This window comes from Mustela nigripes, chromosome 8, assembly GCF_022355385.1.
Source record: "Mustela nigripes isolate SB6536 chromosome 8, MUSNIG.SB6536, whole genome shotgun sequence".
NCBI classification, from domain to species: Eukaryota; Metazoa; Chordata; class Mammalia; order Carnivora; family Mustelidae; genus Mustela; species Mustela nigripes.
Window position 1 is genome coordinate 73,326,972 of NC_081564.1, and position 23,451 is coordinate 73,350,422.

The following is a 23,451-nucleotide window of genomic DNA, read 5'->3' on the forward strand; positions in this document are numbered from 1 at the left end:
GAGTACACAGAAAAGATACATCTACATGTACTGTGTATATTTGAAAGAGAACATATATGTGTGCTGTGTATACATATGAAAAGCACATCTGGAAAGAGACTGAAGTGAAATGACTTAAATAGTATCTGAATTATACAACACAGCATACAGTTCTATACCATTTTTGTTTGTCATTCCAAGTTGTGTTTATTGTTTTTAAAAGAGTGGTTTTCACCTTCTGTATTGCTATTCAGAAGTTAAAGCTCTGAGGCAGTTTGAATAGGATTCAAATTTAAAGTAGAATCCTTATATTGTTACTCTTACTACTATTATTACTAAAATTAGATTGCCACTTTAAATACTCATATAGAAAAAAAAATAAATAAATACTCATCTAGAAGACTTTTTAAGGGGGCGCCTGGGTGGCTCAGTGGGTTAAAGCCCCTGCTTTCTGCTCAGGTCATGATCCCAGGGTCCTGGGATCGAGCCCCACATCGGGCTCTCTGCTCAGCGGGGAGCCTGCTTCCTCCTCTCTCTCTGTCTGCCTCTCTGCCTACTTGTGATCTCTGTCTGTCAAATAAATAAATAAATCTTAAAAAAAAATAAAAGAAAAGAAAGAAGACTTTTTAAGGAAAATCTGTTTTTAAAATGGGCTTGCTAAAATTTTGAGTTTTTAAATTTTAACTTTTCATCTACACTGAGAATATTACTGTAGTATCTTAAAATATTTCATAAATAGGCATATAAAATGCAAGAGGTCTTAAACCTTCTTAGTGAAAAGCAAGTCTCCCTTCCCACCTGTTCTCTAACTGTGTGATTACCTTAACTCATCTTGGAATCTTGCAGAGATTTTCAATACTAGAATGTTTTAATACTTGAGAAGTGTTGCACTTGAACTGAATCCTCAGTCATTATTCTAATAACTCTCAGTCATTAAAAAACTCATAAATCTAAGTTATTATTCTAATTGAGAAATTTAAGTAGAATGGTTAGAGATAGAATGCTTTTCAGATGTGGGTAGCTGTCGGAGGTAGGCTTTGGTGAATATCCAAAATCTGAACTGGAGGCTAGGGGAGGCCAAAGCCTGCACCAGATCCCCAGGGAGTTTGCAGAAGAGAGCTCTTGAAAAGGAGGGCAGATTTCTTAAGGCTTCTGGAAAGCTGCAGCAGGAAGCTGCCTGCACGACTGCGGCATCAGGGTCAGTGCTTCCGACCGAGAGTGGTCTGACCTCCTCCCTTCAGCTCCCTGCCGGCTTCCCTTCTTATTCATCCTTCTTTTTTTTTTTTTAAACAATAGCTTCCAGTACGAGGGGTTCCACTCTTCAAGATCCGTTTCCACATATTTTAATTTAAGAGAAAGAAACCAGACTTTGTAAAAAAAAAAAAAAAAAAGTACTAAGAAAATAATTTTAAAATGTCAGAAATGCTTTAAAAAACATTTTCCCTAATAAACCAAACAGAGATTATCGACAGGCATGAAAATGCAGAAATTAAAAAATAACACTAGTGTTTCCTGCCTATAGAATGGTGCAGATGTTTTTGTGTGGAACTCTCCACGTCTCCTCATTGAACAGTACTTGCAGCGGCTCGGCTGCGCCTGTGATGTGGAACCTTTGTGCGCGTGATACAATAAGATACCGTCTGTTTACGTTTAGAAAAACACAAGTGCGCACTACGTGTTTATGGATGCACCATAGATAGTAAAATGTTCAAAATTGAACTGTAAAAGTAAGTACCAAATTCACATTCTCCTTTGCTTTGGGAATGGGGGGGATGCATATGAAAGAGAACAAAAAACATGACTTTGTTAAGTATTTTATTTACTTTTAATAAATATATATTTGTATTTATTTCCCTCATTGGTATGGGTGACTGGTTATCAGCTATGTGCTGCTAGTAGAACTTTATTCAAAATGGAATGTTTGGAAAACGTTTCCAAATAAATTTAGCACCAGTAATATATTTCTTTATAAGAGCATTAGGCTAACTTCTTTAATAAATTATTTTAAATACGATTACTTTTAATTTATATTATCTTAGTAAATTTGTATTATCACATAATCTCCAAAAGCATCCAGAAGGGGGCAGCATGGGTTTATGAAAACAGGAAAGCCCGGAATCTAACCTGTGTGTGCCTTCCCTTGACAGTGTGAAATCCCCAGCTCTTAGAGATAAGAGATATGATAACATGAAAGATGTATGTCGCTATACGTATGCTAGCAGAGCTAATGTTCAAAGCCATTAAGAACAATTAGCAAATTAGGTTTCTTTTTAATATATTGTCCTTTTTAAAAAAGTGCCTAAAGCTTTTGCCTGAATTAGCTCTTATCTCACCTTTTTGAATTTGGGCTTTTGTTACTAATTTAATTTGAGTGTTGCATTTAAAAAACAGTGTTTAGAATTATGACATGGCCTCTGAAGCCAAGCAGAGTTAACTTTGGCAGTACAAATCAAGCAAAACCAGGAGGCAGAACTAACATTTTTCTAAAATACATCACAGTGCACATAATATTCTACTCTTTTTTTCCATTAACATTTAATTCTCTTATATTTTGAGGCCACTTTCATGTTTTTATGTATTCAGCACTTTTTGAAATTAATTTTTACTTTTTAAATTAACTTGTTATACAGAACACAAATATTTACTTTTTAAAAATTTAAGTTCAATTAGCCAACATACAGTATACCATTAGTTTCAGATGTAATGTTCATTAATTCATCAGTTACCTATAACACCCAGTCTTCATCACATCACATGCCTTCCTTCCTGTCCATCACCCAGTTACCCATCCCCCCATCTACCTCTCCTCTAGCAACTCTCAGTTTGTTTCCTATAGTTAAGAGTCTTTCATGGTTTTTCTCTTCTCTGATGACTCCCCATTCTGTTTTCCCTCCCTTGCCCTATGGTCCTCTGCACTGTTTCTTATATTCCACAAATGAGTGGAAACATATGATAATTGTTTTTCTCTGTTTGACTTATTTTGCTCAGCATAATACCCTCCAGTTCATCCATGTTGATGTAAGTGGAAAGTATTCACCCTTTCTGATGGCTAATATTCCATTGTGTGTGGGGTGTGTGTATATATGTACACACACACACACACACACACACACACATACATACCACATCTTTTTATCCATTCATCTGTCGGTGGACCTCACAGCTCTTTCTACGGTTTGGCTATTGTGGCATTGCTGCTGAGAACATTGGAGTGCTGGTGCCCCTTGGGATCGCTGCATTTGTATCCTTGGGATAAATACCTGGTAGGGCAATTGCTGAGTCGTAGGGTAGCTCTATTTTTAACGTCTTGACGAACCTTCATGCTGTGTTGCAGAGTGGCTGTTCCAGTTTGCATTCCCATCAACAGTGTAAGAGGGTTCCCCTTTCTCTGCATCCTCGCCAACATTTGTTGTTTGCTGTCTTGTTAATTTTAGCCACTCTGAGTGGTGTGAGGTGGTATCTCATTGTGGTTTTGATTTGTATTTTCCTGAGGCCAAGTGATGTGGAGCATTTTTTCATGTATCTATTGGCCATTTGTATCTCTTCTTTGGAGAATTGTCTGTTCTTGTCTTCTGCCCATTTCTTGACTGGATTCTTTTGTTTTTTGAGTTTGAGAAGTTCGTTATAGATCTTGGATACTAGCCCTTTATCTGATAGGTCATTTGTGAATATCTCCCATTCCATAGGTTTTCTTTTAGTTTTGTTGACCTTTGCTGTGCAGAAGATTTTTACCTTGAAGTCCCAGTAGTTCATTTTTGCTTTTGTTTCCCTTGCCTTTGGAGATGTGTGTCTAGCAAGAAGATGCTCCAGCTGAGGTTGAAGAGGTTGCTGTGTTCTCCTCTAGGATTTTGATGGACTCCTGTCTCACATTAAGTCTTTCATCCTTTTTTAGTTTATTTTTAGAGAACACAAATATTTTCTAAAGATGTTCTGGTCATCTTTCTGTGTCACTAAGTGGATTCCAACACCATTTTTAATGATATTGGGTTAACTTATTTTATCAGAAGTTTTAGAATGTTGCTTTAAAAATTTTTTCTCTTGTCGGGGTGCCTGGGTGGCTCAGTGGTTTGGGCCGCTGCCTTCGGCTCAGGTCGTGATCTCGGGGTGCTGGGATCGAGTCCCGCATTGGGCTCTCTGCTCGGCGGGGAGCCTGCTTCCCTCTGTCTCTCTCTGTCTGCCTCTCCATCTACTTGTGATTTCTCTCTGTCAAATAAATAAATAAATAAAATCTTAAAAAAAAATTTTTTTTTCTCTTGTCAATAGTGAGAATACAAATTAGTATACCTAAATATTTTTGCACATCTGAAATGATTTCTTAAGTTAAATTTGTAGATGTGGAATTTCTGTATAAAAAGGCATATTGATTTTTAAAGTCTTTTGAGTAGGTGTTGCTAAATCATCCTTTAAAAGCCGAAGGATAGGGTTTTACCACCTATTTACCCTCATAATTCTCCATCATCTTTACTCTTTAAAGTCTTGCTAATATTCGGGCTTTTAAGTAGCTGTATGCAGAGTATGTATGAGTGAAAAGCACCAATTTTGATTTTGAAAGCACATGCATTAATATATCAATATTGTATTGGCCGTTCATTCTGGTTGGCTTACATTGTATTCTTTAAATTTCATGTTTTCCAAATTTTTACCACTGTCTTATTTTTTCAAGATAAATAATTAATTTTTCCTGCTATGAATCATGTTTATATATTCAGGTATCATAATACATCCTATCTCTCGTGTAGGAAGCTGAAAAATTCAGTAATATACCGAAAGACTGTCAGTGTGTGGTTCCTTTGAGAGCAAAGAGAAAGACTGCATCCCTCTATTCAGGCGATGCTTATATTGTGCCAAACACTTTAGAGATTTAGATATTCTTCTATCTTGGAAAGGCTTTTTTAGCTCTAAAGTCATATCCTTGGGAGTAGAGAAGATTATATTGGGAATGAAGTTTAGGTTTTTGTTTTTATTTTTTTATGATTTTATTTATTTATTTATTTAACAGAGGGACAGACACTGCGAGAGACGGAACACAAGCAGGGGGAATGGAAGAGGGAGGGGCAGGCTTCCTGCTGCGCAGGGAGCCCAAAGCGGGGCTCAATCCCAGGACCTCAATCATGACCTGAGCCAACCCAGGCACCCCTGGAGTTTAGTATTAATAATAGAAGTCATTTGGTGCTAAACTTTGTGAATGAAGTGGTTGATTAATTTGACGTTTTATTTTTATTTAATTAATTAATTAATTTATTTATTTTTTAATGATTTTTTTTTACTTATTTGACAGAGAGAGATCACAAGTAAGCAGAGAGGCAGGAGAGAGGAAGGGAAGCAGGCTCCCTGCTGAGCAGAGAGCCCGATGTGGGACTCGATCCCAGGACTCTGAGATCATGACCTGAGCCGAAGGTAGCGGCTCAACCCACTGAGCCACCCAGGCGCCCCTAATTTGACTTTTTATTTTGAGCTGAAGAGATAGTATGACATAGAGAGTATGACATAAAGACTAAATTTTTCTTGAGTAACTTAATCAAAAAGCAATTTTAAAATGAATTAAAATTTATCTTAAAATGAAATTCTTAGAAAATAATAATGAGTTTTTGAGATGACTGCTCAGTTAGCAGCAGTGTATTTTTGAATAGTCATTCGTTCAGCAAATATCTGAGTGTCTGCTGTATTCCAGGTACCTTCATTTGGAAGTTGACAAGCTCCAGTTCCTATTTTTTTGTTTGAAAGATTTTACTTATTTATTTTACAGAGAGAGAGACTTCACAAGTAGGCGGAGAAGCAGGCAGGCAGGGAGAGAGAGAGAAGAGAGAGAGAGAGGAGGAAGCAGGCTCCCCACTGAGCAGAGCCCAATGCGGGATCTATCCCAGGACGCTGGGATCATGACCTGAGCCAAAGGCAGAGGCTTTAACCCACTGAGCCACTCACCCAGTTGCCCCTAGTTCCTGTTTGTTAGAATTTCATCTAATGTGGGAGCAGGCTGGGAACCACGCAGTTATAAAGCAGCAGAGTAGATGTGAAGCACTTTCTCAGGACTGCCTTAAGCATGAGTTCCTCAGGGAGGTCCTAGAATGGCCACTTAGTAGGCCAGCAGTGGGTGGTTTTGGGAGACTTTCAAAAAGGGCGATGTTAGCTTTATGGGTGTGTTGTGTAAAATCCTATGGTATGTGAACAAACTCTGTTTGTTGAGGAACCTTCTGTGTGTTTGGTGGAGGAGTCTGTAGCTCTTAAGTTCTTTTTTTAAAAATTTTTAAAAGATTTTTTTTTTACTTATTTATTTGACAGAGAGAGAGAGAGAGAGAGATCACAAGTAGGCAGAGAGGCAGGGAGGGGGGAAGCAGGCTCTCCGCTGAGCAGAGAGCCCGATGCGGGACTTGATCCCAGGACCCCAGGACCCCAGGACCATGACCTGAGCTGAAGGCAGAGGCTTAACCCACTAAGCCACCCAGGTGCCCCATTTTTTTTTCTTAAGTTGTTTTTCTTAGTTTTCTGAATCTGTCGATGGCGAACACTGGCAGGAAGGTGACATATTTGTACATTACTTTGAAAAAAATGACCAAGAGATCAGAGTAATGGTTTCGTATGTGCTGCAAGCTAGGTGTATGTGAGACCATTTTGGGACTTTTTATTTTATCCTACTTAGGGAGGGTATTGGAAGGAACGATAAAATATGAAACTGTCCTGCAAAGTAAACTGTTCATGATGTTCTTCCAAGGAGAAGTTGGACAAGAGAGTAAAGTGGAATGAAAATGGAATGCTACAAGATTAGAAAGGAAGAATGTATACTAAAAAGAACAAAAAATGCCAGTTAATGTACAGTAATTTTTTTGTTAGTCATAATCAGTGTTTTTTATCTCAGACATTGGTGAAGACTTTCCGAATTAGCTGGAGAAAACTTTCTACTGTTGGCACATGGAGCCTACAAGAAAGAACCCCCAGTTGTTCATATCAGGGAGAGCAGGACCTTTAGAGCCAAACAGACCTGAATCTGTGTCTTCATTTTGGGGTGACTTTTAGAAGTCCTTGTGGAGCTCTGGCAAGCTCTAGCACTTTACTTTCTGTCAAGTGTTAGTTCTAAGTTTGGAGGTCATGCCCAGCTTATGATAGGAACTCATTAAATCATTATTATTTAAAGATTTTATGTATTTATTTGGGAGGGAGAGAAAGCGTGTGCACACGAGCAGGGGGTAGGGGCAGAAGGAGAGGGAGAAGCACACTCCTTGCTGAGCAGGGAGCCTGACTTGGGACTCGATCCCAGAACCCTGGGATCATGATATGAGCCAAAAATAGATGCTTACAGACTGAGCTACCTAAGTGCTCCATTTTATTATTTGTTTGCAGTTACCTACATTCTCATTTAGGTGATAAAGGTGTAAGTCTGGGGAATGTATTCATTCTTTCCAGCTTTGGAATGACTTTATGATAGATAAACTTTGTTCCTGTATCAGGAACTGCTTTTCATTTCCTTGTTTCCCAAGTATGGCCAGGTGGTTTTAGAATCTGCCCAAATTAGAGATGAGTTCCCTTTCTCTTTCCATCTATCTGTGTATCTTTTTATTGCAGGAGACAGTTTTCAGGATATCGGCAACTAATTCCCTAGAAATTGTACTTCTTGAGTAATGTTCTTTGCTTGCTCGCTGCGTGTACATTGGCGTTTTTACTTGTCTGAGTGGCCCCAACTGTGTCATTTCTAATGGAAAATTGGGGGCAGATTACAGAAGGGTATGACTGTTACCTGTGCAAAGCCTTTGGTAGCATGACCTCAGATGATCAAGGGGGAAGTTTGACTCTACTTACTGCTTTTCTTGGGCATAAATGATTGGCTAGGCACAACTTTCTTGCTTAATTGTGAACTCTGAAGGTTAGGTTTCTCTAATGTTCTTTGATAACAGACTTAAAGCAAGCCAGCATCGTTGTTAAACAAAGATGTGTATTTAGCATATATATTCTAATAATTTACTGCTAGGAGATACACATACTCTTTCAATATCTCTGCTTGGAGAAGTGGGGTCAGTATCTATTAACCCACTTATTTTCATGAGAAGGCAAAAAACATATTTCATAGTTATATCAGATGTATAAATTCGATGTTTATTTCTAGTAAGGATACAGGTGTAATTGGGGTAAATAGGTTAAGGCCAAGCAGGGAGATTCAAAGTCACTAGGTCAGATAGATAGTGCCTTTCACCTTTCTAAATGAGACCCAGAAAATGCTGGACAGGGCAGGAAAGGGCAGGACCAGCAGCCACTTGGAGTCGTACGTCAGTGCCCTCTAAGAAAGGAGGCCCTCTGTGACAGAAGACCTTAATCCTTGAAAGTGTGTAGCCCAAGGTTTGGGTATGGGTTTGGGCAATAAGTGGGGACAGCTGCCTGGGGTGCAGAGAGGGAAAAGGGCACTTGTGGCACTTGTGAGTTCCTTAAAAAGAACTCCGGTTATATTCAATCTGCAGATTTGACTGTCTCAGTCTCTAAGGCCCATAAATATGTAAGTGGAATTCAAGAAAATATTTTAATATTTTAAAGGCACAAAGTGAAAAATTACAAAGTAAATTCAGCGGAAAAGCAGTGTGAGGAAATACTCAAGAACAATGGAGGGTGGTCACTGGGTTGTTGGACTGAATCGTTTTATTGACATATTGTTAAGAGTGCTAACAACTTTATTAATGTAGCTTTAAGGTAATATTTGTGTGAAAGTGATGGTTATGCAGGTGGAACTATTCAGATTAAATTAAAGCAGAGATATTAATGTGAGGAGAAAATATTGAAAAGGAAAACCAATGTATCGAAGAATTATAAATATCTTCATGTTTCTTGGCAGATACCTGAATATTGGCAACTCCTTCAGAAACTAAATATAATTACATTTTAAAAAGGTAGAATTTATGGTGTATAATGACATCATAATGGTAAAAATAACATTAGCTACTGTTCTCTTTTGTATGCATGATATGTTAGTCACTGTGCTAATTTCTTTGTGTACATTTCGTTTAAGTCAAACAGTAATTCCGTGAGGTGTGGTTATTGCTGTTAACCACGTTATACAGAGAAAGGAGTTCAGAGAGGTTAAATAACTTCCCTCCATCACATAGTTAGCAGGTGGCAGAGCTGGAATTTGGTCCTAAGTAGTCCGACTTGATGTCCTGTGCTTATCCACTGAGCGTACTGCCTCCTAGTAGATGTCATTATGTATTTTAAAATAACTGTATTTCTCCAAATTTTGACTGTTGTTTTCATTATTGATCTATTGATCTATGTAAGTATATGACTTTGATGCATACTTACTTTTCAATTGCTAATTTATTGAATATTTTTCTTTCACTTTGTAGGACAAAACACAGCCATTCTTTTGAATTCCCATATTCTACTTTTCCTTTAGAGACTGTGCATTGCTCAGTTCTCTTCTACTTTCCCTTCTTTGATAATTCAGCTCTGGAATTTTTTAGTTTTAAACTACTTTTACTTCCTTTTCTTTATAATACATTATTTGCTTTTAAAAAACATGTTTTTAATTGCAATTTTGTAAGTTTAACACATAAGACACTGTGAAAATGACAGAAGAGATTGCTAAGAAGGGAAAAGGTTACCTGTTATCCTTGTACATACAAGAGAACCACAGTTAACATTTGGTATAATTTCCTATGGCCTTTAAAATCCACTTACTGTATGTTTGTGATTATATTGTAGATTGAGTTATTTGAGCACATTTTCTTCATTTTATATCATAACAGATACTTTTCCAAGTCATACTTATTCATGAAAGTAATATTTAATGATTGTAAAACATACCATGTTTATGTGAACATACCGTATTTACTTAGCAATTCTCCTACTTTGGTTATGCGAATTGTTCCCAATTTGACCATCTGTATTATACAATACGGTACTTACTATCTTTTTAAATTTTTTTATTAACATATAATGTATTATTAGCTCCCGTGGTACAGGTCTGTGAATTGCCAGGTTTACACACTTCACAGCAATCACCATAGCACATACCCTCCCCAATGTCCATAAATTACTTATTATCTTTTTAAGTTTAAAAAAATTTATAATTATTCCCTTAGATAGATTCCATGAATTTTTTAACATTAGAACCTCGGAATTTTTGTGTAATAGGCATTAACATTTTTAAGGTGACTGAGGTCTAGTAGCAAATTGTTTTCTACCCTCAGTTCCTGTCTCATTGCCCCATGCTAGCATAAGAAGTACGTATTTACTTCCATGCCTTAGTTGCCACATCTGTAAAGTGGAAATAATAATTCTGCCTACCTCAGAGGATTGTTGTGGGACTCTAATGAATTATAACATTTGGTATGTAGCCAAGTACTTAGAATAATACCCAGCACAAAGTAAGAACCTGATAAATGTTGGTTGTTTTCTATTACAATTTCTAAAATCTTTGGCTAAATTGATAGATGGAAAGAATATCTTATTGTTTGAATGTGCATTTCTTTGGTTATCAGAGATACTGAAGTTTTTCTTTGAAGATTTTAGTGATTTTTTTTTTTTTGAGACATCTTTTGTCCTTTGCTTATTTGTTTTTCTTGGGAATTTTAGTACTTCTGTGAGTGCCTAACTTAACTGAAATGTTAAGCATATATGCTTTCTGTTGAAATTTTCTTGTTCTTAGGTTATCTATCATTTTTCTATATAGCTTCTTTCATATTTTTGAAGGTTGGAATCTTTCTCCATCCAGAAACGTAATAAAATTTAGTTTAAAAACAGTGCCTGGATTAAGAACAAATAACATACTTATCAGAGATTTGTTTGTGGGGTGAGGAAAGAAGAATGATGGATTTTTTTTTTTTTTTTAAAGAGAGGCAGAGAGAGAGAGAGAGAGAGAGAGAGAGAGAGATGGGGGAGGGGCAGTGGAAGAGAGAGAATCTTAAGCAGGCTCCACACTGTGGAGCCCGATACAGGGCTTGTTCTCACGATCCTGAGATCTTGACCTAAGCCAAATTGAGAGTCAGGCGTTTAACCAACACTGAGCCGCGTAGGCGCCTGTCTTACATTAAATTCTTCATATTTTATTTGCTGTTTAGTTGGTAAGGAAGCAGTTGAAGAAAGATGGAATTCTAATTACTCCACTATTTATTATCTTTTATATATAGTGACTGAGTGAAGATGTTAAAATTTGTTTTTAAAAGTCTTTGTATAGAATGTAACCAATTAGAAGGTAAGTGTTTTGGTTGGACTCCGTGGTCGTCTTTTCTAAAACAGCCATTAAAGAAACAGCCTTCTACTTTTCTTTTTCCTTTAAAAAAAAAAAAAAAAAGGAAGGCTAAGCTATGGATGTCTGAAAAAAAATTTTTTTTAAGCTAGTTTCATGAAAATGTGGAAATGAAATTAATACTCCTAGGCTCTTTTTTCCTTTCAGGTAGAATATTTAAAAGTGATAAATGATGCATCTTAACTGCACATTTATGTTCCATATAAAGAGTTCTGGGAAGTACGAGAAAGAATGATTAAGAGAATAGCAAGATTGATTTACGACTGAAAGAAGCTGGTCTTTTATAGCTTGTCTAATGATGGGCATATTTAAAAGGAAAGACAGTAGTTAGTGATCAGATATTTAGGGAATACACAAAGAGAAAAATTGTTTGGGGGCAGTTAAGAGATTGACCCTGAAATGATATGAAGAAAAAGAATTTAATTCGGAAAACAAATTAGCAAAAGTAGGGAAAATGTATGTATGTAATTTATATCGGGAACTGTTGGAAAGCAGAATCATCTCCCCAGAGAGGTAGTGGAAGGGGTAAACTAGCTGTCTCTAATTTCTGTAATTCATGGCAGATGTTTAGGAACAGGTTATATAAGAGGTTTCTGGGAATGGCTTAAAATGAAGTCTTGTAAAATGCATAAGGTCAGGCTGGATGACCTAGGTGGTATATTCTGACTCTGTCAGATTCTATGATAGTTTGTGGCATTCTGCTGCTCAGCGCTAATGTACTGTGAGGATTACTTACTGGCACACTCAGTGAGACTCTGGTTGAGGATCAGAATTATCTGGAAAGAAAAATTGGCCCTGGAATATGTATGTTTTGGTCCATCATCTCCCTTCTTTTCCTTGGCCAGTTATCTTAATTTTTTTCATCAAATGAAAATACAGTTTTTGTTAAATATTCTGTTGTTTATTGTTGTTAGACTCTGCTTTTAAATTAATTTTTGATGTCATTGTTACATTTTGTTTCTAGGGCAGAATTAGTCATATTTGGAGCATGAGTTTGAATAATTTTCACTTATAAAGTACTGGCCAAGTTGATAATAGGATGCTCAGTCCATGCTGAACAAATTCTGGGTTCCATAACAACACAAAATTTTAGATGGTATTCATGAGCTTCACTCTTTATTTTTATTTATTTATTTATTTATTTATAAAAAGATTTTATTTATTTATTTGACAGATAGATCACAAGTAGGCAGAGAGGCAGGCAGAGAGAAAGGAAGGGAAGCAGGCTCCCTACTGAGCAGAGAGCCCGATGCGGGACTCGAAACCAGGACCCTGGGATCATGACCCAAGCTGACGGCAGAGGCTTTAACACTGAGCCACCCAGGCACCCCTCATGAGTTTCACTCCTTAAGTCAGTTGGTGGTAGTGGTTGGGGAAGTACAATCTGTGAGACAGTTCACTGGGGTAAAGGAACAAAATATGAAAGCTCTTGCTTATGTCCTTTTTTTAACCTTAAGAAATCGCACCTGTGAACATGTAGTAGACGGTAGGATACTGGAGTCTCACTTGTTCCTTACGTCCTGTGACCATGTGTCACCTGGGGGAAGAGCACACCTGGCAGCCAGAGGAGGCACAGCGTGGCTCTCACCGGGCGCGTTCCTTGTCTGCTTCCTCACCCGCCCTCACAAAATGGGCAGAGAAATTGAGGATGGAACAGATTTCCCATGAAACTTAAATCTCTCTTCAGCAGCTGCATTATGGTTTCAGGCAGTGATCATTTGGTCCGTCTGACAGGAGGGCAGCCAAAAAATGTATAATTATATGAAATATGTATTTACGTCCAACAGTCATTAGCAATGAAATCTTTTTAAAGCTATATATTGTGCTTTTAGTTGTTACCTAGCGCTAACATAATTAACATTAGTAAGACATTTTAAGAAGGTGCTTCCTTTCTCTTAAATTTGTTTATTTAAGCTTTGAGTCATTCTTTTATTTTTATTTTTTAGTTTTTAAATTTTATTTATTTTTTTGAGAGAGAGTGAGTGAGGCCACAAGTTTAGGGCAGCTTGGGGGGAGGGCAGAGAGACAGGCAGACTCCCCATGGAGCAAGGAGCCCTGTGCGGATGTGGGGCTTTCAGTCCCAGGACCCTGAGATCATGACCTGAGCTGAAGTCAAATGCTTAACCGATTGAGTCACACAGGCACCCGAGTCATTCTTTTTTATATATGTATGTATGTATACACACACACACACACATACACACACAGTAGTGGGGGGGGGAGGGGCAGTGGGAGAGGGAGAAGCAAGCGAGCCCGAAGCATGGCTCAATCCCAGGAGTCCTAGATCATGACCTGAGCCAAAGCAGACACTTAACTGACTAATCCACGCAGGCCTCCCTCTGAGTTGTTCTGTTAAAACATATTTTTTGTGCATGTTTTATAAGTACATGGTATATTGGCACAGGAGTGCCTATATAATTTGTAAATATATATACAACGGGAATACATCACCAAGTCTTTTTAACGAATAGCTGTGGGATCAAAGTCAGCATAAATGCACAAGGTTCACACTTTTTGTTGTTATTATTTTAATCACACAATTTAAATGTCTTCTGCATTATCCTGTTACAGTGTCCTTGATGTTAAGTCACACTTAGGTGACTTTTTCCAGGTTGAAAACGGAGCAAAGGAAAGTAGAATGGAATTAATCAAATTATGGAATCAGTCATTGTGGGTGAAATAGATGTTCAATAACCAAGATCCCTGGAATTTAATAATTTAATAATAAAGGAATTGTGGTAATTCAATTCATTTGTGGGGAAGCTGGGTCTAAATCAGAGATAGGAGTTATTAAATATCCTTTAAGAAGTGCTTCTTTAATAATTTCGAGGACAGATAAGAAGAAGCCAAGTTAATTGCATTTTAGCAAATCTTTTAAGTGCTTTCATTTAACAGATAGCTGAGAATTATTTATCATTACTCTGTTCATTGTTTGAATTAAAATTAATACCAAAGTGGTGCTTGAGAATGGTCTTTTTTCCTTTTACATTTAAATAGGCGAGACGTTTGCTTTGTTTATACCATTAATTTGTTTTCACACAGCCTGTGAAGGTAACCATCAACTCACAATTAATTAGTGGAATCAAAATTAATGAGGTTTTACTGTATTGGGCTATTTCCACTCTAGGCCAGTTTTCTTCACACGAGTTGGACTAGCATTTTTTTGAAAGAAGAAAAATTAGATTTATTTTAATCCATATTTAAAAAGCAGAGAACCATCTTTTCTCGTGAGTTAAGTACCTCTAATAACTATGCTTTCTTGGGCTTAGCAATATTGATTTTTTTGTTTTGTTTTGTTTTCAGTCTTGATTATTTTGGCTATTTCCAGACTGTTGCTTATTACAGTAAAGCTAGCGTTAACTCTTCAGATGCTTATTTTCATTTACGGGGATGATATATCATTTAGTTTGGACCAAACATTTTGTACGTGAAGAGGGGGATGGGATACATCGTTTGCCTATTTTCATCCTTACTGCTCTATGTGAAAGAGGAATAGAACTCTTCAAAGTATGTTTATATAAGTATATGTGTTAGAGCACATTATGTGGAAATGAAAAGCTAGAATTTTTTGAATTACAGTTACTTTTTCCCTTCAGAAAATTACATAGTCTACTTTTTGAAAGGAGATCCTTTGCTATTTGGTATTTGCTTTGTCCTTTATTTTTTACCAACAAAAGTGATAACATGAATGTAGGGTTTTTAAGTCTTTTCTTGAGGATGGATTACATTTTCTTGAATTTTTGAAGTTACCCACCTGGATCTAAATGGGAGGGTGAAAGTTGAAACTTCCCCTGGGGAGCTGGTACCTGAAGATCAAGTTTGTCATAGAAATGGGGATGAATGTCTGCAGTCCTCTCTCTGCTAGGTTATGAACCTCTGTAAACATTTGGCAGAGAGAACGTATCTGTCAGTGGCGGTCAGTACTTCTGTATCCCCTCAGACGTTACGATCTGCCCATAGCTTGTAGCTTGGAGAGCACCAAACATTGTGAAGGATACTAGTGGCAATTCACCTGTTGTTGAGTAAACTTCACCCTAACTCATGCCCCTTTGAAATGGAATGCCAAGAGTGCATATGGACACTAATGAGATGACTGTGGACTTGAGGGCCAGTGATCAGCTAGCGAGGGATGTGGCATCACTTAAGCATCAGCTCATTTTGAAGTTGAGGAGCTTGTGAGTCAAAGTAGCAGAGTCACAAGTAGTGGCAGGTGTTGTGCACGGTGTGGCAGATTGGCGCTTGATTAAAGAACTTGGACAGATGAAAAGAAATGTTGTCTAGGAGCCTTTCTTTTTAGTAAGTTATACATAGAGGAAAAGATCCCTGTAAATGTTTATTTCCTGTGACGAGAGAAATAGGTAAAATAACCCACTTTTTCATAGATCAGTGTTGCTGAATGGTAATAGTAGTAGTTAACCATTAATGTATGAAAGCACCCCTTTTTGTGAGTTGAATGATGAATATGTTTGATAAATACCAAGTCATTACTAATGGTAATCTGTAGAAATGCAAAGCATTGATTGTATTAAAGTGTTATCTTTGGTTTGCAATGCATGTCTGGTGGAACTCATAAATATTTTATATGATCTGAAATAAAGGTATCACAGATATCTTTTTACCATTTTATTCTAACATTCCCGTATTTAAATGATTTTTTTTGTAGTTTACCACTTTATTTTGATTAATGCTTAATTCTAAAGGTAATTTTTTTGTGCCATAGTCAACTACCCCTCAGTTCTTCTATCTTTTTAAAGGAAGAAATCATGTTTTATGTTACAGTTGAGCGCTTATCAGGGAAGATGAAATAAGTAAGCTTAAATGTTTAGGAAAATTCTATCTGATGTTTTAATAGAGGTTTTTTTTTTTTTTAAGATTTTATTTATTTATTTGACAGAGATCACAAGTAGGCAGAGAGGCAGGCAGAGAGAGGGGGGACCAGGCTCCCTGCTGAGCAGGGGCCCGAGGCTCAGTCCCAGGACCCTGACTGAGGTCATGACCTGAGCCAAAGGCAGAGGCTCAACCCACTGAGCCACCCAGGTACTCCTAATAAGGTTTATAACATGATCTTTCTGAACTTGGTTTTTTAACTCTTAAAATTAGTAAACATCTGCAATGCTGATTATAATTTTTAAATCATTGTATAACAAAAAGTGTAAATAAAGCTAACAGAGGATAAAAGGTTAACATACCTGAATTTAAGAACAAAATAGTTAAATCTTACTGTCTTTATTTTATTAATGTTCTGCTTCATTCAAAGGTTGATTTTGAGTTGTTTATAAAAATAAACATGATGGAGTAAGATAAAATAAAATGAAATGATGAAGAGAAACAGAGAAGAAAGTAGAGGAGGCTGAGTCACATTGCAGAAGTGTGTGTCCCCCTCCCCCGCCGACTGTGCTGGGTAGAAAATTCAGGTCTAGGTGTCGTGTGGCCAGAACATGAAAGGAACCAGTTACAGCAGCTTTCCCCAAAGTATGTTCCTCTAAAACTCGGTCTTCTAAGATCACCCTGGTCAAATAAACATCAAGATGAGCAATACTGTATTCCCCTTGTAGAGAGAATTCTGTTCTCATCAGCATGTTAAAGGTTCTTAGGAGTTCCATGGTTAAAGTCAACACCAGTAATTTTTGTTTTCTGTGCACTTTTGTCCATACCTACCTCTTTTCATTTGTTCCTGTCAGCATTTCCCATTCAGTGAGATGTACTAATCAGTGTGGGATTGTTCTTTAGCTAAAATTGTTTGCTTAGGTGAAGATTTGAGAAGTTTCTCCTTTGGAGCCCACTGTAGAGTTACTGTGTATGCAGTGCATTGGGCCTCGTCCTCAATATTACTCACAATATATCCAGTGATGTGTGGCTGTTTTCATATGGTTTCACCTCAGTATGAGCTGAAAGACTAATCCAACAAATCACCGAAAGGTTAAGTTGTAAATAGCTTATACATTCTTAAAACTTTAAATACCTGAATTTTTAATTGTCTAGGTTGTGGTTTCCATTTTCTGCTGCTAGTGAAAATCTTTACCATTCTTTGATTATTTATATTCCATCTTGGTTTAAAAGGAATTGAAGGGCACACACTAGAGATGAGCAGAGAATACACAGCAGAATGTTTAAGTGGCTGTTGTGTTAGTGGAGGTGCCGCACCTGCTGGTGTTACTGACAGAAGCCGGGAGACACACCTACACATAATATCAAATCCCCATGGCTCTTGGGAGGTGTGATTGTGGCTGAGGGACCAGGAGGGCATTGTTTTTGAGCAAAGGAGCAGGGAAGAACATGGGTCCAAAATGACAGAGTCACAGACAGAAAGAAGCACTGTAGCAGCTATAGCAGCCAACAAAGGAAAGTTCATACTGTGGAAAGAAAACGCATAATAACAGATCAATTTCTTTGCAGCTTTGCCTGTGCCTGTACGGCGATCATGTCAGTAAGGTCATCTTCACATTTGAACAGATTTTCTAAGGCATCCTTTCCATCTTTAATCTAGGACTCGTTTAGCATCTCTCCAAGTATTGTCACGATGGAGCTGGGTGTTTTATGTGTAATGGGAAGGAACCTACTTCTCAACAGAATTTAATACTGTGGTTGGTTTTCAGCAGTGTTAGATGTACAGTTAATTTTGGTTTACGTTTTTGAGGACCAGATCCATTTTATTCTGAATTTAATCTAAATATAATTAAGGTTTATTCTTCTTTTTAGGCAAGAGTACAGCACTGCATCTGTTCTGTAGCCAGTGACCACTCAGTGGGACTCCTAAGTCTGCGGGAGAAGAAATGCATTATGTTGGCATCTCGTCATCTCTTTCCCATTCACGTCATCAAGTGGAGGCCTTCTGATGATTACCTGGTCGTGGGGTGTTCAGATGGCTCTGTATACGTCTGGCAGATGGATACTGGTAAGAACAAGAGTTAAGAGAGAGACTAGAAGATTAAATAGGTATATTTGAATTCTTGGATATTAAAAAACCTTTTATATAAAGAGGAAAAGTGACCTAAAATGTACAAAGTTGCTACTTTTACTTCCGATCGCTGCTTTTTCTATGTGTTCTCATCGTCAACAAAGACCTGTTTAAACGTCCTCTCATTTTTTGTACTACACCAGATACTTCAGAGTAAATCTCTGATCTCTAAAGGAATGCATCTGAAGACAACATACAGTTTAGGACAGACAACAGACCAAAAAATAAATGATTTCTATATAATTAATGAAGTAAATTATGAGTAAGATTAAGGAAACTATTTTTGTATCAAGTTTAGAAACAGTGGAGGAAGAAAAAATGATCTTCTATTTGGACAGTAGAAAAGCAATATGGAGTAGTTGATTATAGGAGTTAATTGAAACGAAATTTTTTTCAAAGATTTTATTTATTTATTTATTTGACAGGCAAAGATCACAAGTAGGCAGAGAGGTAGGCACAGAGAGAGAGAAGAGGAAGCAGGCTCCCCGCTGAACAGAGAGCCCGATGCGGGGCTCGATCCCAGGACCCTGGGACCATGACCCGAGCCAAAGGCAGAGGCTTCAACCCACTGAGCCACCCAGGTGCTCCTGAAACGAAATTTCTTAAGATCTAGAGAGAACATTTAGAACTTCAAGTTTCAGAGATTTTACGTAGGGGGCATAATGTAGAACAAGTAACATGTAGCTTAGAAGTACACACAATTATGTCTAATGTTTATACATAGAATCTTACAGTTTTCCCTGGGAAGTTTTTAAGTGTGTAACTAAATGTTTATTGTTTTAGGTTTTAAAAACACATTTTATCCTACCTTTACTCTAAGTCATCTTCTTTCAGTGATTAAAGCCCTAGTTGTACTATATAATACTTCTACTAATTTGCTTTTCTTTTCTTCCTCTTTCTTTGTTTTAAATAGTCCTTTCCCAAATCAGACACTATACATATTTCTGTCTGTCCTGTGGTGCAGTAGGGAGTTCTGCTGAGTCTTTCTGTCACAAGTAGTCACAGCCCTCAGGGATCTGTCATTTATAGTCCATGTTTTAACTGGTAGTGTGTAGGCATCTTGCCAAGACGGAACATTCTTAAAGAGTGTCAGACTTCTTATCTTTTGCATCTAATTTTTCTTGTCTGATTATAAAGAGGGTCATGCTTTCTGTTAAAACTTAAAAGCACAAATGTGTTAGAAGAGAAGAGAGATGAACTGAAATCTCAGTGTTCAGTGATAAATATTAACATTCTGGCATACTTCTTTCTGGTCTTGTTTCTGTGCATTTTTAGAAACAAAATTGCTGCCATTACTGCATATGTGACTTTGTTTCTTTTGTATTCCTTTTTGTGATACCCTCTCTTCCAAGCAGCACTTTTCTGCTTGCTGGTTTTGTGCCCAGTTTGTGTTGGGCTCTGGAATCTGATTGCTTGATTTGGATTTAAGACCAGCCATCTGCTAGCCGTGTGATCTGCGGCAGCTTAACTGGACTTTTGTCTCTCAACTTACTCCTCTGTAAAATGAAGATCATAACAGTGCCGACTTTATAGTACTGCTGGGAGAATAAAATGAGATAATATTTACCTGGTGTATAGTAGACATTTGTAAATGTGTGTATGTGTATGTGAAATTGAAATTTGTGTGTGCATGCATGCACACGTTTTTATTTGCTACTAATGTTATTTAACAAACATACTGCTTTTCTTGTTAGTTTGTTGAACTTGGGAATGTGATCTTACCCACATTTTGAAATATTTACTTTGAGGGTTACTATTAAAGAAAGTAAGTTCTGCAGCAGTGACGTTCAGAAAGCACTATTTTAAAATAATATAAAGGTTAACAATTGATATAGTGCAAATGTAAGAGTATGGTAAACTAGTCTAGGACTTTAAAAAATTAAAATAGGGGCACCTGGGTGGCTCAGTGGGTTAAAGCCTCTGCCTTCAGTTCAGGTCATGGTCTTGGGGTCCTGGGATCCAGCCTCGCATCGTGTTCTCTGCTCAGTGGGGAGCCTGCTTCCCCCTCTGACTCTGCCTGCCTTTCTGCCTACTTGTGATCTCTCTGTCAGTGTCAAATAAATAAATAAAATCTTTAAAATAAATAAATAAACAAACAAATAAATAAATAGTTAAAATAACGTTATAAAGGAAGAGTGTCATTTTTCTGAATTTTTCAGATAAATAATTGATACTTGAATACTTCAGGTACTTAATACACATTTGTAAAAAATATGAATATGTGGGGCGCTTGGATGGCTCAGTCGTTCAGTGGCTGCCTTCGGCTCAGGTCACGATCCCAGGGCCCTGGGATCCAGCCCCACGTCAGGCTCCCTGCTCAGTGGGGAGTCTGCTTCTCCCTCTCCCCCTGCTTGTGTTTCCTCTCTTGCTATGTTTCTCTCTGTTAAATAAATAACAAAATCATTAAAAAAAAAGAATATGAATATGAAATTCTGTGCAAATGAGATGTTACTGAAAGACAGTTACTTTTCCAGTAAGAAGATGATGAATGGCTCCCAAGTATAGGTGTGTAGGTATCCTGGAGGGATTACTCTTATAACCAGGTTAGTGCAATTAAGCCCATTTTAGATTAAACACAATATATATATAATATTGAAATTTCACAATTATCTTACCTTCAAGAAGATTTAGGTAAACAATCAGTGTGCCATTTTTAAATCAAAAGATAAAGAAGCAGAATTTATTTTGGAATTAACCATAATAGGAGATACACATTCCTTTTTCCTCCTTGCTGCTCAGGCTTTAGCTAGTGATATAAAGGCCCCAGGGGAGAGAGTAAAGCACATCCTGAAGGTATTGACATTATTTATTTATTAAATTTATTTATTTATTAAATAAATAAAAAATGAAGCGAAATAAATCAGATTCAGCTAAGGTTTGATGTATGAAATGTATTTAAACTCTGAGGAGACACTTTATCCCTCTTCTTAGCATTTTGGGGATGTATTTTTACAAATGAAGATATATTACACTTAAAGTACTCATGCATAGTGTAATTTTTTGTTTATTGTTTTGAATTTTACTGATGTTTCTAGCTTAAAAACACTTAAAAATATCTATACTTTTATGCAGCATTTTTTTTAGTTTTTCCCTTCAAATGGGTAGTTTTTATTTCCAGTATTTATTTCCTAATGAAATGAAGTTGAAGCTGGTAAAATAAAATTTCATTAGAAAGAAGTCAAGAATCTTTTGTTCTTTACTTGTTTCATCTTTATTATATGTAATAACAATTAATAGTGATGCAGAGGCCAGGAAAATTGTTATTCCTTCACATCTTAGATAGTTAGAAAATTAATCAAATAACTAGCAACAAGATTTGGCCAGCTAGCGCTCTTAGGACTAATTTAGGATATATTTTTTCAAACTGGGGCTATCTTTATTTGTTTTCCTGTTTTCTTTTTCTGCCTTCTAATCCAACCCGTACTCTGCTGGAAAATTAATCTTAGGAAATGAAACAACAGCAACAACACTTGCTTCATGTTTGGTCTTTAAAAATTTTTTTTAAACACAGATTTCTGGGCTGTATCCCAGACATTAAGAGTTAGAATCTCTAAGGATAAGACTTAAAAGTCTGCGGCATCTACATTTTTATTTATTTATTTGAGAAAGAGAGAGAGAGAGAGAGAGAGAAAGCTTGAGCAGGGGGAGAGGCGGAGCGAGGAAAAGACTTTTTCCTGAGCAGGAGCCTGATCCGGACGCCAGGCACCATCCCAGGACCCTGGGATCACGACCTGACCCAAAGACAGGCTCAACTGACTGAGCCATCCACATGCCCCCATTACAGTCTTAATGAAAACAAAATAATTTATTTCCTATGGTCTTTAAGACCAGGCCCTTCACATTGTGGTACCTTCCTACCATAATAGGAGATACTGTGTTTCTTTTACACAGACCGGTTGTTCTATGTGAAGAATAATTCTACTCAAGAATAATTGGGCCATTCTCTATCACTTCTTATCTTTTATATCATCCATATTGTTGCTCATGGTTTTCACTCATTTGGAACATTATTTTTTTCTTTCCTTTTTATTTTTTTTTTAAATTTTAATTTTAAGTAATTGTACCCAGTATGGGGCTTGAACTCACAACCCAGAGATTAAGAGTTGCAGACTCCCCTGACTGAGCCAGCCAGGTGCCCCGGAACATTCATTCATTCATTCTCTCTCTCTCTCTCTTTTTTTTAAGATTTTATTTATTTGTTTGTCATAGAGAGAGCACAAGCAGGCAGAGTGGCAGGCAGAGGCAGAGAGAGAAGCAGGCTTCCTGCTGGGCAAGGAGCCTGATGTGGGGCTCAATCCTAGGACCCTGGGATCATGACCTGAGCCGAAGGCAGTGGCTTAACCGACTGAGCCACCCCCAGGCGTCCCGAACATTATTTCTTTCTATTTTTTTATTTGTTTAAATAGTCCCTTTTAAGGAGATTTGAATAAAAAAAAGAAAATATTGCATATTTACCCATCTATTTACCATTCTCTTGCTCTTTGTTGCTTTGTATAGATCCAAATTTCTTTTTTTTTTTCTTTTTTTTTTTTTTTTTCTTAATATAATGCATTATTTGTTTCAGGGGTACATGTCTGTGATCTATCAGTCTTACACAGTTCACAGCACTCACCATAGCACATACCCTCCCCAGTGTCCATCACCCAGCCACCTTATCCCTCCCACCCCCACTCCGCTCCAGCAACCCTCTGTTTCCTGAGACAAAATTTATATCTGGAATGATTTTCCTTTTGTTTAATATTTAATATTCCTTGTAGTGCAGTTCTATGCATGAGGAATTCTTTCAGCTTCTGTGTGTTTGAAAACTCTTTGTTTCATCTTTACCTTTTTTTTTTCTGGTTGGAGAATTTTAGGTTGATAGTTTTTTTTTTGTTTTGTTTTTCCTTTTAATACTCCACTGTCTTATTGCTTCCATTATTTCCAGGGAGAAATCTGTTGTCACCCTTAGCTTTGTCCCTTTATATGTGTTGGGTCTGTTTTTTTTCCCAACAGCTTTAACATTTTTCTTTTTATTATTGGTTTTGAGAAGTTGGATTGTAGTTTTCTTCATATTTGTGTTGAGGGCTTGTCCTACTTCTTGGATATGTTGGTAGGTGATTTTCAACCAGTTTGGAAACTTTTTTGGCCATTATTTATTCAAATATGTTTTTGATCTTTCCCTGTCTTTCTTTTCTTTTTTTTTTTTTTTTTAAAGATTTTATTTATTTATTTGACAGACAGAGATCACAAGTAGGCAGAGAGGCAGGCAGAGAGAGAGAGGAGGAAGCAGGCTCCCCGGCGAGCAGAGAGC

At 37.1% G+C, this 23,451-nt stretch overlaps 1 protein-coding gene across 1 annotated transcript in view; it reads left to right on the forward strand.

Annotated features, from left to right (window-relative positions):
* Positions 1-23,451, forward strand: part of WDR7 (WD repeat domain 7) — a 362,705-nt gene that overhangs the window by 52,832 nt on the left and 286,422 nt on the right. Inside the window, exon 13 of the mRNA XM_059409727.1 lies at positions 17,903-18,098. Within this exon, the coding sequence (XP_059265710.1) occupies positions 17,903-18,098 (196 nt within the window). The remainder of the gene's footprint in view (positions 1-17,902; positions 18,099-23,451) is intronic.